This window comes from Marmota marmota, unplaced genomic scaffold (assembly GCF_001458135.2).
Source record: "Marmota marmota marmota unplaced genomic scaffold, marMar, whole genome shotgun sequence".
In the NCBI taxonomy this organism is placed as follows: domain Eukaryota; kingdom Metazoa; phylum Chordata; class Mammalia; order Rodentia; family Sciuridae; genus Marmota; species Marmota marmota.
Genome location: NW_026000016.1, coordinates 27778443 through 27795840, shown reverse-complemented (window position 1 = coordinate 27795840; position 17398 = coordinate 27778443). Strand labels below are relative to the sequence as shown.

The 17398-nt window shown below is 37.7% G+C and overlaps 2 protein-coding genes across 2 annotated transcripts in view; one reads left to right on the top strand and one right to left on the bottom strand.

Annotated features, from left to right (window-relative positions):
* Positions 1-609: 609 nt before the first annotated feature.
* Iars2 (isoleucyl-tRNA synthetase 2, mitochondrial) overlaps positions 610-17398 on the top strand; it is a 55968-nt gene continuing 39179 nt past the window's right edge. Inside the window, exons 1-8 of the mRNA XM_015483628.2 lie at positions 610-1003; positions 2230-2352; positions 14128-14287; positions 15196-15344; positions 15430-15479; positions 15562-15671; positions 15761-15851; positions 16191-16306. Coding sequence (XP_015339114.1) covers positions 737-1003; positions 2230-2352; positions 14128-14287; positions 15196-15344; positions 15430-15479; positions 15562-15671; positions 15761-15851; positions 16191-16306 — 1066 coding nt within the window. The 5' untranslated portion in view covers positions 610-736. The remainder of the gene's footprint in view (positions 1004-2229; positions 2353-14127; positions 14288-15195; positions 15345-15429; positions 15480-15561; positions 15672-15760; positions 15852-16190; positions 16307-17398) is intronic.
* LOC107140539 (60S ribosomal protein L21-like) lies at positions 9628-10172 on the bottom strand. The gene has a single exon (XM_048809342.1). It carries the CDS (start codon positions 10130-10132, stop codon positions 9650-9652), a length of 483 nt encoding a protein of 160 aa, XP_048665299.1. The 5' UTR covers positions 10133-10172; the 3' UTR covers positions 9628-9649.

The window sequence follows — 17398 nt, the reverse complement described above, 5'->3', positions numbered from 1 at the left end:
GACCCTCAATTTGTTGAAGTGTTGTTGATAATATTTATATGGACCTGTGTACTCCCTAAAGCAGTGTTGCCCATAATGGAGTTGATGCCACTGTGTGTCTATTGAGGCCTTTACCAGTGATTAAGTCAAATGAAGATGTGCTGTTGTGTATAAGATACCAAATTTCTAAGGCTTGGAATAAATAGAAATTAACCTGTCAATAACTTTTGTTGATTATATATTAAAGCAACAGCATAAATATATCGTATTAAATATACTTTTTTTTTTTTGCGGCGGGGGTTGGGTACCGGGGATTGAACTCAGGGGCACTCAACCACAGAGCCACACCCGCAGCCCTATGCCTTAATTTGTATTTTATTTACAGACAGGATCTCACTGAGTTGCTTAGGCTTCGCCATTGCTGAGGCTGGCTTTGAGTTCCTGAGCTTCCCCAGCCGCTGGGATTACAGGAGTGTGCCACGATATAAACGTACATATTTTTAAAATCAAGGCTCTGTGATTGAAAAAAACCCGAGGGCTTAGACACTTTTCCCCCGCCCCCTAGGATACGGCTCCGCCCCGACGGTTGCAGCGAAGACCCGGAGTGGTTCAATCCTCTCCGATTCCGGGACTACGCACCTTCAGTGCTGCCGGGCGCGTGCGCACTCCCGCCCAGATTCTTGGGGGTCCTTACTTCTTCCAGTCTGGGCTGGAACCCTGGACCTCGCACTTAAGGGGCGTCCTGGGTTGCTCCGCCATGCATTGGGGACTGCGCCCTCGAGGGCCGGGGGCTACGGCTATGGCCTCGGCCCGGAGCTTCTGGGGACCGCCCCGCCTTCCCTGTCGCCTAGGGTGGCTAGGGGCGACAAGGAGGCTTCTAGTGCGGTCTGTCACCGGGGCCAGTAACCAGCTGACCAACCCGAATAGCGGCAAGTACCGCGACACAGTTCTGCTGCCTCAGACCAACTTCCCCATGAAGCTGCTGGGCCGCCAGCAGCCGGACATGGAGCTGGAGATCCAGCAGGTACAGGCCCCTCGTGGGCGCGGGGCATCCACCCGGAGGCCAGCGGGGCGGGGCGGAGGAAAACCGGCGCTCTTGGGCCCATCACACCGACCAGGCTTCGGCGGGAGGGCGGCCGGCAGAAACCGGATCCCGGGAAGTCTTCTGCTTCCTTCGGGTTTTACTGGTGAACACCTAAGTGAAGAAATCTCTTGACAGGCCCCTCAGTTGTGGCAGGTTCTGCAGCGAGATATTCAGGGAGACTCGAGTGATGCTCAGATGCCCGCAAGTATCGGATGCACATCCCATATCTAGTCTGGGAAAGTAAATCAACTTCGGACACTTTTCCAGTGACTTGTCAAAAGCGAATTAACATGTACACATATAAGTAAAAATAAACTTATAAGTAACGAGGGGAAGTTGAAGCCCACTTTTGTCGGATCTTTAGGTCCTTAGTTGGAATTATAACTCCTTTGATGGGTAAGGTTTCTTTGAGACCCCATTTTACACTCTGTCTTCTACTTTGCACTGAACTTACTAAGTGTTTCTGTAATTGTAGAGTTTAAAAAAAAAAAAAAAGTCTTCCATAGTTGCAAGTACTGTTAATATGCTTAGCCTAAATATTCTTAATGACAGTTATCAGGGTTCAAGATCTTAAACCTGTTTTGGCCATCTAGTTTTTTAAAAGTAGTACCTTCTATATGCTAAGAAGTGTCACAGTTTCAGTTGTTTGTTCATGTAATTTTCAAACCTGCCTTGTAACATATATAACATTTTTTTTTTTCCAGATGAGTAGATCTATAGGAGACTTGGCCACTGCCACACAGCTAGTGAGGGAAGGTGTGTGTGACTGCAATGAGTGTTATTCCAGATTTAGGAAGTGGCAGGTGTTAAAGCTGAAGAATAGCAAGAATAAGTTAGAAGTGCCTGGGGGAATCTATAGGGCATTCAGCAGGACTGGATTGAAGATTAAGGGGTGGGAGTACAGAGAGGTTGCCCAAGAATTGAGTGGTACTAAACCTTTGTAAGGTGTGGAAACCATGTAAAGAGTTTAGACTTCAGTCTGAAGTCTATGGGGGAGAAACTTGAAAAGTTTCAAGAGAATACTCAGTTGTGCATTTCAGAAACTTCATTAATAATCAGAGTTGAATAGATTGGAATGAGATAAAAAAATGAGCAAGTGTTGGTTGTTATTTATGATAAGATTCTATAGTATATGATGTTTAGACATTGTTGTTCTTTTTCAACAGAAATGTGGGTTTTCCGAACTTTATTCATGGCAAAAAGAAAGAAAAACAAAGACAGAATTTTGTCTTCATGATGGACCTCCTTATGCAAATGGTGATCCTCATGTTGGACATGCTTTAAATAAGGTAATTATAATAGGTTGTGAGACTTGAGAGGAAATGTTAATGTAAAAAAATTCTCTATACAAAAAGTGCATTCTGATTATATGATCATGTAAGTTTACATTGGTGCATAAAACTAAAACTTTTGTGGTACTAGGGATTAGACCTCCTGTATATTAAGCATATACCCCACCACTGAGCAATACTCCAAGCCCAAAACTAAAATACTTTAGTAGGAATAAACAGTTTTAATACTGCACGAAAAATAACATCATTGGCATTTTCTTCAGCTTATTTATGCAATAGTAAATATCATTTTATTCAGTACATAATTATTGAGTATGTTTTTTATGTGCTAGTCATTGTTCTAAACTCTGGGCATAACAGTGAACAAACTAAAGCTATATTCTGTGCTTTTTGTTTTAGTTGGGAGCATATAGTCACCAAGATAAACAAAATATATAATATGCTAGACAGTGATAAGAGCAATAATAATAATATCAGAGGAGAGAGATGACAGGGTCACTTGGAAAAACTATAATTTTAATAAATTAATGTAGGATGCCTCCCTCACTAAAAGGTCCCGGAATGAAAAGTCCTCAAGAAAGCAAGTAAGTGAGCTGTGGGAAGATTGGGGGTAAGAATATCAAATGTAGAGTCCCTGAGATGAGAATTTTCTTGTTGAATCTGAGGAATAGTAAGTAAAACTATTGTCTCAATTAAACTAGAGGGTGAATAGTAGATGTGGCTACAAAGGTAGCGGAGTCCAGATCTTAAAGGCCATTTAAAGGACTTGAGATTTTATTTCAAGTTAATAGAGAACCATTGCAGGGTTTTAAGTAGAGGCATTCAGGATCTATGTTTCATTTATTTAATTTTTTTGCAGTACTAGAATACTCTACTGCTGAGCTATGTCCCAGCCTTTTAAATAGACAGAATCTCAGGGAAATTGCAGAGGCTGGCCTGGAACTTGTGATCCTCTTGCCTCAGCCTCTTTAGTAGCTGGGTGCCTTAATTTTTTGTTATTGTTGTTTTTTGGAGGGGGAGTACTAGGGATTGACCTCGGGGGCACTCAGCTTCTGAGCCACATTTTGTCTTTTAGCCCTGTTTTGTATTTTATTTAGAGACAGGGTCTCACTGAGTTGTCTCGCTATTGCTGAGGCTGGCTTTGAACTTGCAATCCTCCTGTCTCAGCCTCCCAACCTGCTGGTGCCTTAGTTTTAAATACGAAGTGAATTGAAGCGGTTCTCTGAGTGCTCACTACATTTTCTCTCTGCTTTCTGTGTAAAGGGCAACAGTGATTGCGTTTGCTTCATGATTATATGGAGGTGATAGTGGTAGGCTACTTTCTAGACAAAACTATTTTTGTGATAGGCTGTTTACCAAATATCTTTCTTTACTGATTTGTATTTGTCACCTGTATTAGGTTAACTGCATCATCACTTTACTATTTTCCATGAGATTTTTAATTCATTTAGCATTGCCCCCTAAAAGACCCTAAGATTTTTTTTTGGCGGAGTGGGGGCCAAGTAGAGCAGTAATTCTACATATGTGCCTTTTGCAAAGCAAAGATTTTGTTGCTTGTCCTGAGTGTTCCTTTTGAGTTTAGAAGAGTATCTGAATCTTAATTGATAATATTCTTTTAAAAATAAGAGGGGCCTTTCCCTCTTTTATCTTACTTTCTGTCTCTCTCTCTCTCTCTCTTTCTCTCTCCTCCCCAACCCCCTCTCTCTCTCTTTCTCTTTTTTGTGGTACTGAGGATTGAACCCAGGGCCTGTGCATGTGACACAAGCACTTTATCACTGAATTACACCCCCTGCCTTAGCCTAAATGTTCCTATGACAGTGATCAGAATTCAAGATTCATAAACTTCTGGCCATCTAGATTTTTAAAGTGTCTCATCTAGTACTTTATTTATGCCAAGAAGTATAACAGTTTTAGATTTTTTTTCTCATTTAATCTTTATACCTGCTCTGTAAGATGGACATTGCAATATTCTTTTCAGATGAAGAAACAGGCCCATAAATGAGTTGGTCAGGGTCACATAGCAAGTAAGGAACAGGGTATGGGACTGCCCTCTCTGGGTATTTTTATATTAAAACAATATTGTCAGATGGGTATGGTGGAGCATGGCTATAAATCCAGCTACTTAGGAGTCTGACAGGAGAATTGCAAGTTTGAGGCCAACATGGGCAACTTGGTTAGACCTTGTCTTACAATTAAATAAACAAAACAAACAAAAAGGTCTGGAGGGGCTAGGGTTGTAGCTCAAGTGGTACAGCGCTCACCTAGCAAGTGTGAGGCCCCAGGTTCCATCCTCTGCACCACACAAAAATAAATAAAAGTATTATGTCCAACTACAACTAAAAAATAAATATTAAAAAAAAAGGGCTGGAAATGTAGTTCCACTGTACAGTACTTGCCTGCTATGCATAAGACCTTGGATGCCATCCCCAGTACCACCAAAAAAAAAAAAAAAGTTAACCACTAAAACACTGACTTACTGTCCTTTTTATTGTACTGTAGTTGGAACCCCAGTATGCTGAACCACTGAGCTACATTCCCAGTCCCCTTCCTTTTTTATTCTCCCCATTTTGAGATGGGGTTTTGCTAAGTTACCCGGGCTGTCCTAGAGCTTGTGATCCTCCTGCCTTAGTATCCTAGGCATGTGCCACTTAGATTATAGGCATGTGTCACAGCACCCGTGGTACATGTTGTCTTAGTCAACTGAGGTTGCTATAATGAAATAATGAATTAAACAACAGGCATTTATTTCTCACTGTTTTAGGGGCTCAAAGTCCTAAATCAAGATACCAGCTACTCTTGGCTCTTTTTCTTACTTGCTCATTTCTTTTTGCAATGATTTCATATAGGAAAGATCTCTCTTCTTTTATAAGGGCACTAATCCCATCATGAAGGCCCTACTCTCATGACCTCCTTTTACCCTCATTGTTTTCCAAAGGCCATCTCCAATTACTATTACATTGGTGGTTAGGGTTTCAGAGTATGAGTGGACAAGAACAGAGGCAGAACCTTTCAATCCGTAACAGATATTGTGAAATGAAATACAAAATTTCTTTCTATTCTAAAGTAATAAAAGGGATTTTCAAATTGAAGCTTGGTCTAAACCTATCTTTTCTGTATCCCTCTTTCACAGGCTGCTTGTTAGGGAGAGTGGCTACTGATAGAAGTTCTCTGCTATAGATTTGCCTGTGTGAAATGCTTCCACTAGACTGTAAATCATCATTGTTGTTCTTTGGACATACTTATAATGGCTGTTTTGCAGTCTTTTTGTTATGGCTGACATTTGATTGCTCTTATAGGTAATTTCTGTTGCCTGCTGTTTTTTTCCCAGTGTATGGATCATACTTTTGTATTTATTTGTGTAGTATAATTTTTTTTTTTTTTTTTTGGTACTGGGGATTGAACTCTGAGACACTCGACCACTGAGCCACATCTCAGCCCTATTTTGTATTTTATTTAGAGACAGGGTCTCACTGAGTTGCTTAGCGCCTTGCCATTGCTGAGGTTGGCTTTGAACTCGCCATCTTCCTGCCTCAGCCTCTTGAGCTGCTGGGATTAAGGTGTATGCCACTACACCTGGCTATAATTTTTTTTTTAAAAAATTGGGCATTTTATATTATGTAGTAAATCTGAATAATGGTCTCCACCACTCTCAGAAACTAGTAATTATTATTTGGTTGTTTATATGTTTACTGACTAGCTAGATTATTTTCATGAAGTCTATTCCTTCCCCCCTTCACTCTTCCACAGTGTTGAAACTCTGATATTAATTCTTATGGAGGTGAAAATTTGAGTATGTCCACAGTCTCCAGGAATGACAGTAATTTTGGCAGAGCTCTTATCCTTGTTCCCTGACAACAGTACCCAGGGGTGCATAAATTGTTTTGTAGACTAATCAAATTTGGGGTCCTCTAAAGGATTAGTTCCTGGGGTGTTTATTGCTTGTGCTGATCCTAGTAGGGTCCTTCCTAGCAGCTTCTTTGTTTGGTTCTCTCTTGCAGACTGTCTGGCCTGTAGCTTAGCTGGTATCATCTTGAACATCTTCTCCCAATTGCCTTTCCTTATAGCCTCTGCTGTTCCTTGAGGCTTGAACTGCTCCATGCTCTCTCTGTTCATGGGAAGAGGTTAGGGACTATTTGTTTTACTCCTTGCTTCTTTTTCACCCAGGCAGAATCTCTCAGCCAGGGCTCTTGAGCTGGGAAGGGTGCAACTATACACTTCTAAAGGACACCCCCATTAGAGAAGATGAATATGCATGTGAGCAGTCGCATGAAGTCTCTTTGAGCTGCCTCTCCTGGTGTGGAACTACCATCTCATGAGCTGGGCAAAGGTGGTTGAAGCCCCAGGATTCCCAGCAGACCCACACCCATAGTAGAGCTTCCATTTCACAAGGGGTGGTGAGTGAAGGAGGGGAACCCCTACTTCCTGAAACAGGATGAGACACATTCATGTCTTCTCTTCCTGGGAAAGTCATCCCTGTGACTGGGTGTAGTGGGAATAGGGAGTCTTGTGTTGTTTGGCCACAGTGGTAGGGAGTGGAGTCTGCACCTCAGTTACCTGGGAGGAGGAAGAGGAGTGATCAAATGGCAAATACCATAGAACTCACCTTTCTTCCCAAATTTTTGTAGATTTTTCTTGATAAATGTTTCTACATTTGCTTTATGCCTTTAAGACTATTTCCAGAGACTTTGAATGTTTTAAAAATAATTTTCACTTTGGGAACTTTGGCACACACCTATAATCCCAGTGATTCAGGAAGCTGAGACAAGAGAATTGTAAGTTTGAGGCCAACCTCAGCAACTTAGCAAGACCCTGTCTCAAACCAAAAATAAAAAGGCTGGGGATGTAGTTCAGTGGTAAAGCACCCCTTAGTTCAATCCCCAGTACTCTCCCACCCAAGGTTTTTTTTTTTTTTTTAATTTTTAACCACCATGTTTTCTTTTTTCTTCGGTACTGGAATTGAACCCTGGGCACTTAACCACTGAGCCACATCCCCAGCCCTTTTTAATATTTTATTTAGAGACAGGGTCTCACTAAGTTGCCTAGGACTTCATTAAATTACTGAGGCTGGCATTGAACTTGCAATCTTTCTGCCTCAGCCTCCCCAGCTGCTGAGATTACAGGCGTGCGTCATTATACCCAGCTTTAATTTTTAGTAGTTTAGTTATGCTGCTTCTTGGCTTAAATTTCCTCAGATTCATCTTATTTGGAGTTTGTTCAGTTTTTTCAATTTACGGGGGTTATATCTGCCAAACTGAGTCATTTATAGCCATTATTTACCTCTATTTTCTCATCTCTATCTGAAAAAATCTCCTTTCAGAACAACAGTGGCCTGAGTGTTAGATCTTTTGTTATAGAACTACAAATTCCTCATGTTCCGTTTTGTTTTTGTTTTTTTTCAGTCTGTTCTTCCTTTGCTATTTAGACTGGGGACTGGGTAGTTGCTGTTAGATATTAAAGTTTTTTGTCCCCTCCATTCTGCAGTTGGTCCTATCCTCTGAGCTTTTTTATTCCTATATTGTAATTTTCATTTAAAAATTTTTATTTGATTTTTCTTTATATGTTCTGCTTCTTTGCTGAGGCTTTCTGTTTCTTTGCTCAGGATTTCTACTTTTCCAATATTTCCAAGCATGTTAAAAATTCCTTATGAAACATTTTCATCATGACTGCTTTAAAGTCTTTGTCAGATGGTCTAGTTGTTTTTGTCATCTCATTGTTAGTTATCTATTGATTGTGTCTTTCATTTTGTTTCAAATCTTCCTGGTTTTTGGTATTATGAGTGATACTTTTAAAAAAATTGACACCTTTACATTTTGGATCTTCTGAGATTTTGAAGCATATTTAAATGATCTGTTTAGTTAACATTGCCCTGGCAGAAGAAGATCACCCTCTGGCTCCCAGATTCTCCATTCAACCTCTCTTGACTCTGAAGAAGGGAATTCCTCATTACTGTTGCAGAGAGTGGTAGTTCTGCCTTTTCCTTGGCCTTCACTGACACCCTGCTGGTTATGAGGTGTTAGTTTGCCTTGTTTGTGATCACTGGGTAGTTGTTAAGGTCCCTACTGCGCTAATCCTCCGGATACCACACACAGTGGAAACAGGGAGGAATGCCTGGTTACTGCCAGGGGAGAGCCGGAGTTCAGGCTTCCCACATGGTACCTACTAACTAGACGGATGAGGTTTTATTACCACCCAGTCAAGATGAGATTCCCCACTACCTACCTATGAGGCTTTCTTAGTACACTCCAGCCAAGGAGAAGAGGTTAGGGTAGCTTGGGATGAATTGGTGAAGTAGGTGTCTGGGCACCTCACTCTGCATTTTCCTCAAAGAGGTGGAGGTGAGGAGGTAGTTGGCTAGAGTAGAGAATCTACTGCTTTAATGTTCTCTCCCTTGCTAGGCTACCCCTTTCCTCTTTCTTTACTTAGGAGAGCAGGCTTTTGTTGTAGCTTTTTTTGGTCTGTACCTGTTGGTTTTTCCAGGTTGCTAACTTCTGTTGGTCTAAGTCTTGGATATATAAAACAAAAAGAAAACTCATGGAACTTAGCATTGTATTCTTGGTCCCAGTGTCACTAAACAGTCTGTCTTCTTTGCTTTCAGAGTGTCCCTTCATTTGCTTTATGTATAATGTCCAGGATTTAAAAATTGTATTAAATTGGAGGAATAGGGGTAAGTACTTTTACTCCATCTTAATAGAAATGAAAGGTCTATTTTGAAACTTTTTTAAAAGTTCTTTTTTTTTTCTTTTGGAGATGGGATTAGAAAATACAGGAAAATTGAAAGAAGAAAATTAAAATTACCTTAATCCTACTACCCAAATACAAATACTGTTAACATTTTAAGGTCTTTCCTTAGTGTTTATAATATTGGTAAAAAGAAGCAGAGCTGGGCATGGTGTTGCACACCTGTATTGCACTTGGAATGCTGAGGTGGGAGAATTGCTTGAGCCCAGGAGTTTAAAACCAGCCTATGCAACTTAGCATAGTAAGATGTCATCTCAAAATAAAAAATAAAATAAAACAAAAACAAGGAAATTACTGGATAATTAGTGTGCATTGCTTTTCAGTAGATTTTAACACATTCTATACTATGCCTGACATGACGGACTGGTCCTATTTATTATACTTACCTAATACTGAATATTATTGCTAATTTGAGATGTCAAATGTAATATCTAAATTTGCCTTTTTTATTTTTATATGCTTAATTTTCTTTTTTTTTAAATATACACTTCTGCTCAATTAAAAAAAATCATTTTTGTAGTCCACAAGCCTTTATTTATTTATTTTTTTACATTTATTATGCCATGAATTCATAGGGAATAGGTTCCAGCAGTTCAGGCTCCTTTCCATTTGTTCTCACAAAATGTGCTTCTCTGGGTGGGGCAGGCTGGCGCTTCAGCTGAACCCAGGTACCTTTCTCTTTGGCTTCCTTCTTTTTCTGATCATTTTCCTTCACATGTTTCAGGAAGCTGTCTCGGCTCTTAGAGTGCTTAATATGCTCAATACGCACATTAATTTTCTTGGCAAGAATCTTGCCCTTAACTTGCTTATTCACAACAATGCCAGCAGCATGCTGGGTAGCATTGTAGACTCTCCCAGTTTTGCCATGATAACATTTGTGGGGCATTCCTTTTTGAACAGTACCCATTCCCTTGATGTCTACAATATCACCCTTTTTGTAGATTCGCATATATGTGGCCAAAGGAACAACTCCATGTTTTCTAAAAGGCCTGGAGAACATATATCGGGTTCCTCTCCTCTTTCCCCTTGTGTTCGTCATTTTGGCGAATTACTGAAAGATGGCGATTCCGGCCGAAAAGCTATGCTTAATTTTCATGTTGATTTATTATTATTAATGTTAACTCAAATCCAGTTGTGTTTTTTTGCGTTGATGTCATGTGGCAATGATCTAAACAGATATCTGTTCCAAACAACAAATTAACTTTTTCAATACTATTTATCCCTTTGCCATGGTTCTGTGATTCTTATTAAATCATATATACTAGATACGTTTTGGGGCTGTCTTCTGATCTTCAGAAAATCCAACTATTTTTGTGATGCTTTGACCAGTTGAAATTTTAGAAATTTTATTAGAAGAGGCAAGTGTGTAAACTAAAAAAGAAGAGGCGAGTGTGCTTTTTGTACAAGTAATACTAACCATCCTGTTTTAATCTTTTATTATTATAGTAGCTCATATTAGATGGCCTTAATGGGGTTTGCTTAAATAAATCTTGGTAATGAAGTTTATATAATTGAAAAAGAAATGAGGTAGGTCTATAAGTACTGATAAGAAAGATGTCCAGATACTATTAAAATTAGAGTAGAAAAACAATTTATAAAACTATTTTATATCAGAATCTAATTTTATTAAAAATTGAAAGCTTAATATTTATTGTTTTTGTAACACTTGCATATTTTGAACAAGGACCTTATACTACTCTTGTAGTCAGAAACAACAAAGATTAATACAAACATTTTAAAATGAACTTAGTAGGCAAAAAGTGAATCTTGAAATAAATGAATTTGATGTAGAAAATGAATGTGAAGAGTCAAAGAAATTTAGCGAAAGATGAGGAATGACTTGCTCTACCAGGTAAGGATTATATTGTAGTAATTAAAGCAATTTGATTCTGGTGCCAATCAGCAATGAAAAATAGGCTGCTCTGGACTGGTCTTGTCCATTCCCTTGTACTCTTGTTATTTACCACAAAGAAACTTCAATTGGTGTTTGCTTTAAGATTATTCCTATTTTAAATTATTTAAGGTTTACTTCACTTATCCATCCCTCTCCAGGAAATCTCTGCTACATTGCTACATTTGTTTTAAAATAATTAGTATAGGCTATTGTTTTAAATGTATCTAGCAAGACTGTTTTATAACAAGAATACAAAATAAAGCTCTTTTACTCTAAACTCTTTGGTTGCAAAGAATAGAAAGGGCAACTTTAACTGGATTAAGTAAAACAAGGAATTTACTGGGTGTTTTACCTGTAAAATCTGGAGATATTTTTAGCTCTCTGCATGCCTAGACCCGGGGACTCAAATACTATTATGGATTGTTTTCTCTCCATCTTTCACTTTTTGGTAGGCTTTTCCACTTTTAATGACTTCTTTCCCCTGCCCAACCTCCCACACATTTTCCAGCAGTTCTATGCTTAATAATTTCATCTTTTCCAGCAATATCTTACAGAAGTCCTGGAATCAAGTTTCATTGGCCTGATTTGGGTCACAGGTCTATTCCTGAATCAGTCATTGTAGACTTGGGGATAGAATGTGTTGATGGCTGTAATGGATCATGTGTTCACTCTTGGAGCTGTAATATAGGGGAGTCTACTCCATTAGGATTGAGGGTAGAGGAGTAATTACCTAAAAAACTGAGGCCACCATACAAAACCATCTCTTACATGTCTACTTAGAACCCTTGTCAAAAACCATGGGCACTTTGGAAGCAGGGGAAGGTCAGTTCCTGCTCTTTCTTGAACAAACCAAGGAAGTCTTGCTTGCTTTCCTCTGTGTGGAATGCATTTCCATATACTTATAGGGGTCACTTCCTTTGTTCCTTCAGGTCCTGTTTAAATGAGATTTCGTTAGGCTTTCCTGATGTCCCTCTTAAATTGTACCATCCCAACCCCAATGTAATTTTCTAATCCTTTAACTTGCTTTTATTTTATCTATCTATCTATTTAATTATTTTTTGTGGTGCTGGGGATTGAACCCGGGGCCTTGTGCATGTGAGGCAAGCACTCTACCAACTGAGCTATATCCCCAGCCTTTTATTTATTTATTTTTAATAGTGAATGGGTATATTGGTTTATTTCTGTTTTTTTTTTTTCTTTGAGGGGAGAAATCCTATCTTTCTTTTTGAGTGCCATATCCTAGTTTCCTAAAATAGGTCGTGGCACACAGTAGCTGTCAAATGTTTGTCTGTCAAGCAGAGGAATACATGAATATTGTGATGGGAAAATCAAAGAGCCAAAAGTGAAAAGTGACTATGGAGCAGTTGTTTTGGAGGAGGAGGGTAGCATTTAATGCTGAGAAGTTTGATACCCAAAAGGGCCTGGTGTGTGCTAGGCATATGCTCCACCTCTGAGGTATACCTCCAGCCCTTTTTATTTTAATACAAGTTGCCCGTGCTAACCTTGAACTCTTTCCTCATCCTCTGGAGTAGCTGGGGTTATAGATGTGGACATGCTGGGTTCTACTGGTGTTTTTTTTTAGTATTTTTTTTTTAGTTTTCGGCGGACACAACATCTTTGTTTGTATGTGGTGCTGAGGATCGAACCCGGGCCGCACGCATGCCAGGCGAGCGCGCTACCGCTTGAGCCACATCCCCAGCCCCTCTACTGTTCTTTTTACTAGAGGTTTCACACATAATTACCTATTACTATTACATTTTTTAAATCCTTGTAGCTAGGCATGGTGGCGTACGCCTGTAATCCCAGCAGTTCAGGAGGCTGAGGCAGGAGGATTGCAAATTCAAAGCCTACCTCAGCAATTTAGTGAGGCTCTCAGAAATTTAGTGAGACCCTGTCTCTAAATTAAAAATAAAAAGGGCTGGGAGTGTGGCTCAGTGGTTAAGCACTCTGGGTTCAATCCCTGATTACTGCTCCCCCCCACCAGCCAAATAATTTCTTATAAAGTCCTAATTGTTAGTTCAGGTGATTGATTTCATTCTCTTTATATACTTGAAAGCAGTACTGTTCAGTAGAAATAGAACATAAACTACAAGTATGAGCCACATAGGTATGTTTAAATTTTCTAATAACCACAAAAAAGTCAAACAAGTTCAATTAATTTTAATGCTATATTTAACTCAACATATCTCAAATATTTAAACATATAATCAGTGTAAAAAATTTTAGACTATATTTTGGGGGTACTAAATGTTTGAAATCTAGGATATATATTTATACCTATCTTAATTTGGACTATCACCCAAATTCTGGACTATGAGGTTAGTGGTCAAAGTATTTCTTCCTGTCAGGAAAGAAAATTGAGCTGGACCAAATCTATCTTTTGCTTTCAATACTCCTTTCTGCAATGGTAACACATTGTTTTTCAAGGCTCTGCTGCCCTCTACTACAGGAAGTGAACTAAGATGTTGGGTGTGGTGTCCATGCACACCTGTAATCTCTACTCTAGGCACTGAGGCAGAAGATTTTAAGTTCCAGGACAGCCTCAGCAACTTAGCAAGACCCTGTCTTAAGAAAGGGCTGAGAATGTAGCTCAGTGTTAGAGTGCTTGAGTAGCATGCACAAAGCCCTGGGTTCAATCCCCAATAGGAAAAAGAAAGAAAGGGAAAGGAGAGAGGGAAGAAGGGCAGTAATATGGGTTGCTTTTATTCCGAGTTGCAACTTAAAAAGTGAATTAGTAATTTTAGGCATAATGTTTTTCACTTATAAATCAATCTCTCTCTCTCTCTCTCTCTGGAGATATGGCATTTTAAAATTTTAAATATCTGTTATTTCTGTGTAGCACTTAAATTAGATTTGATAGGTTATTTTATATAAATCCTTTTAAAACTGGGCTTTAGTAGTGTTTTTTGTTGAGGATTGAACCCAGGGGTGCTTTTTCTTTTTTCTCACGAGAAGACAGTTCTTACTAAGTTGCCTAGGCTGGCCTCACATTTGCTGTCCTCTCACCTTATCCTCCTGAATCATTGGGATTACAGGTGTGCAGCACTGCACCTGGCTGTAGTGTTTTAAAATGATATTAATAAAAGACTGTAAATTATGTTTTCCATACAAATGGTGATTACTGTTATTCATCTTTGCAGATTTTAAAAGACATAGCCAATAGATACCATATGATGAGAGGTTCCAAAATACATTTTGTGCCTGGCTGGGATTGTCACGGGTTGCCCATTGAAATAAAAGTGTTATCAGAACTTGGTGGAAAAGCTCAGAATCTTTCAGCCATGGAAATTAGAGAAAAAGGTAAATAATCTCAATTTCTGTTTTAAAATAATTAAAATGATATTTATAAACACTGAGGCACTTTGAAAAACTCAGTGCTTTACCAAGAGAACTTTCATTTTGTTTTGGTTATAATGAGATCTGTGGGGAACTATATTCTGTGTCACAAAAACCTCAGATTTTGTTTAATTGATTTTTGTGAAACTTTCTCTGTAGAGATTGAAGAAACGATTTTGTGATCTTGCCCATACTGCATTATTCAGCTGTTTAGTGATCGTGTCTTATTAAATTAATGTTTTGGTCAATTTTTTTTTTAAACTTTCCTGGGTAGGGCTTGTGACCTGTTTCAGGTCCTAAGACAGAAGTAAATTTTAAAATACATATATTTTGAATTATTCTTCTATTTGACCCTTTCCTTTGGCCAGAGAGGTGTATACTGTTGTTTATTTGGATATGATTATGAAGATTATTTTACTACTCTGTGAAGCATGTTATTGTTTACTTAGATTTGATATACTGTTTATTTGTGTGTGTGTATATAATGAAATAAAATTATTCCCTTTTTCTTTTTCTTTTTTTAATACCTTTATTTTATTTATTTATTTTTATGTGGTGCTGAGGATTGAACTCAGCGCCTCACATGTGCTAAGTGAGCGCTCTACTGCTGAGCCACAACCCTAGCCCCTCCCTTTTTCTTAAATTAAGAAATAATGAATACTTTTACCGTTTTCTAGAGGTCACTATATGTAGTCTGGAAAATACAGAAAACAGTAATAAAATTTTAATTTTTGGAACTCCAGTTAATTTTAGAATTTGTATCTTTGAGCTTCTTCAAATAATTTTCCTGTAAGAATTTTTTTTATTCTAAACTATATAACATCTGCATTTAGAGAGCCACATTCTTGTCCTTTTTTTTTTTTTCCTTTTAGCTAGGTCCTTTGCGAAAGCAGCCATTGAGAAACAGAAATCAGCATTTATTCGTTGGGGAATAATGGCAGATTGGGATAATTGCTACTATACATTTGATAGAAACTATGAGGCCAAACAGTTGAGAATTTTTTACCAAATGTATGATAAGGTAATGAAGTATTTTTTTCTTTCAGTGTATTAAAAATATATATTACAGAATTTCAGCATTAGTATAATATCTTTGTCTTTTGTAGGGTTTGGTTTATCGCTCTTACAAACCTGTGTTTTGGTCTCCCTCATCAAGGTATACATGTGTTCTTTCATAATTAAAGGGGATGAATTTGTGAAGCTTCCAAATATTCATGTTTAACTTTTTTAAATCTTAGGACTGCTTTGGCTGAAGCAGAACTTGAATATAATCCTGAGCACGTCAGTCGTTCAATATATGTAAAATTCCCTCTCTTAAAACCACCTCCTAAATTGGCATCTCTTATAAGTAAGATTTCTTCATTGATTTAATTTATATAGATTATAAGTTATGAAATAATAATATTTGCTGACATATTTACAACTTTATTGTCACAGGTGATTCATCTCCTGTTAGTTTTTTAGTCTGGACCACCCAGCCTTGGACAATTCCAGCCAATCAGGCTATTTGCTATATGCCAGAGTCAAAGTGGGTATATTGCAATTTTTGTTATCCACAAGTAGGATTCATTCTGTCATTAAAATTATGTTAAATTTATTTTATCCTCATTGTCCTCTTAAAATCTAGTGAATTATAACTCAGTTATTATGTTCATATAGATTTTGTGAAGCTTTAGGAGATTCCTTTTAAGACCATATTTCCAGCTTTTTTTGGAAAACAAAACATTTATAAAGTATAGAGTATCTTGAAAATAATGGTTTTTAATCTTGAAATTCATTATTCTAAACTGATATTAGAAATTAAAATGTTATCAGTGCTGTTTTTTTTTCCTTCATTAGTAATTTTTTTTCTAAAATTCTCTGTTAGGTATGCTGTTGTGAAATGTTCCACTTCTGGAGACCTCTACATACTGGCTGCAGATAAAGTATCATCTGTTGCTTCTACTTTGGAAACAACATTTGAGGTTATTTCAACATTTTCAGGTGAAAATTTATAGATATTCTGACCATCACACTAATCAAAATATTGGGTTGATTTGAGTTCACTACTTTTTTGGATATTCCTCATTATGCATTGAAATAAATGTGACTTCTTCATTTTTAGAAGATAGTTTATACTGATTATGTGTTAAATATTAGTACCCATTATTCTCTGAATTTTCTTAGCTAAATAATAAAGTCTCTATATTCATCAGTTCAGATGCAAGCTGATTAGAAGAATAAGCAACTTAACAAAATTAAAGGGCTTTATAACAAAGGCAGGAAGGGAGCTACAGAATGTGTAAGACCATTCAATTCTTGTTGGTGCAAAGATAAGTCAGAGGACCCTGAATGTTCTTTACTCCATACCTTTTCTCAATCTTTTTAAAGTGTAGACAATATTACAGACTTCACTGACAAGGTAGATATTACCGCAGATGCTGAAAAATTACAAGATTTTTGAAAGTATTAAGGTTAAATTTAGAGATCATTTGTCTAGATTGCAAAAGTATTTCAAATTTTTACTTTGCAGAGATTTATTGGGTTGCCGTTTGAGTTACTACATGGCATAGGATTATATATCCATCTTGTTCCTGACAAAATAAGTATTAAAATAGTAGGCATGTTGAACAGCTTAAATAGAATAATTTGTGTTGGATAATTTCTTTCCAAGAAAATATGAACTATTCTTAATAATTACTTTGAGGGTTTTTTTTTGGAGGGGGGTGTTTGTGGGATAATATTAAGTAGTACATACAACAGTGTAGGCATAAAGTTCATTAAATTTGCTTTTCCCAAGCCTCTGATTATCATAGTAAAAGTACATAAATAGGATAGCATAAGGTCATGGGACTGGTCTTATGAAACTAACTTATAGAAAGGAATCAAAGTGATGACTAGAGCAGATTTCTCTAGAAATTAGTGTTAACAGTTTCTTCTTTAGTATCATTATGGATTATTTGGAAGAAATGCATCCTGAAGTATTAAAGTTTGCAAATGATTTTTCTGGGAATAGAATACGAAGCCAGCCAAGTTGAACTGGAAGGAGAGCTTGTGATTTTTTTTTTTTTCCCCAGAAAGAGTGTTTTATTGTCA

Coding starts and splice junctions, on each gene's coding strand:
- LOC107140539 (XM_048809342.1), bottom strand. CDS start 10,132: ATGACGAACACAAGGGGAAAGAGGAGAGGAACCCGATATATGTTCTCC.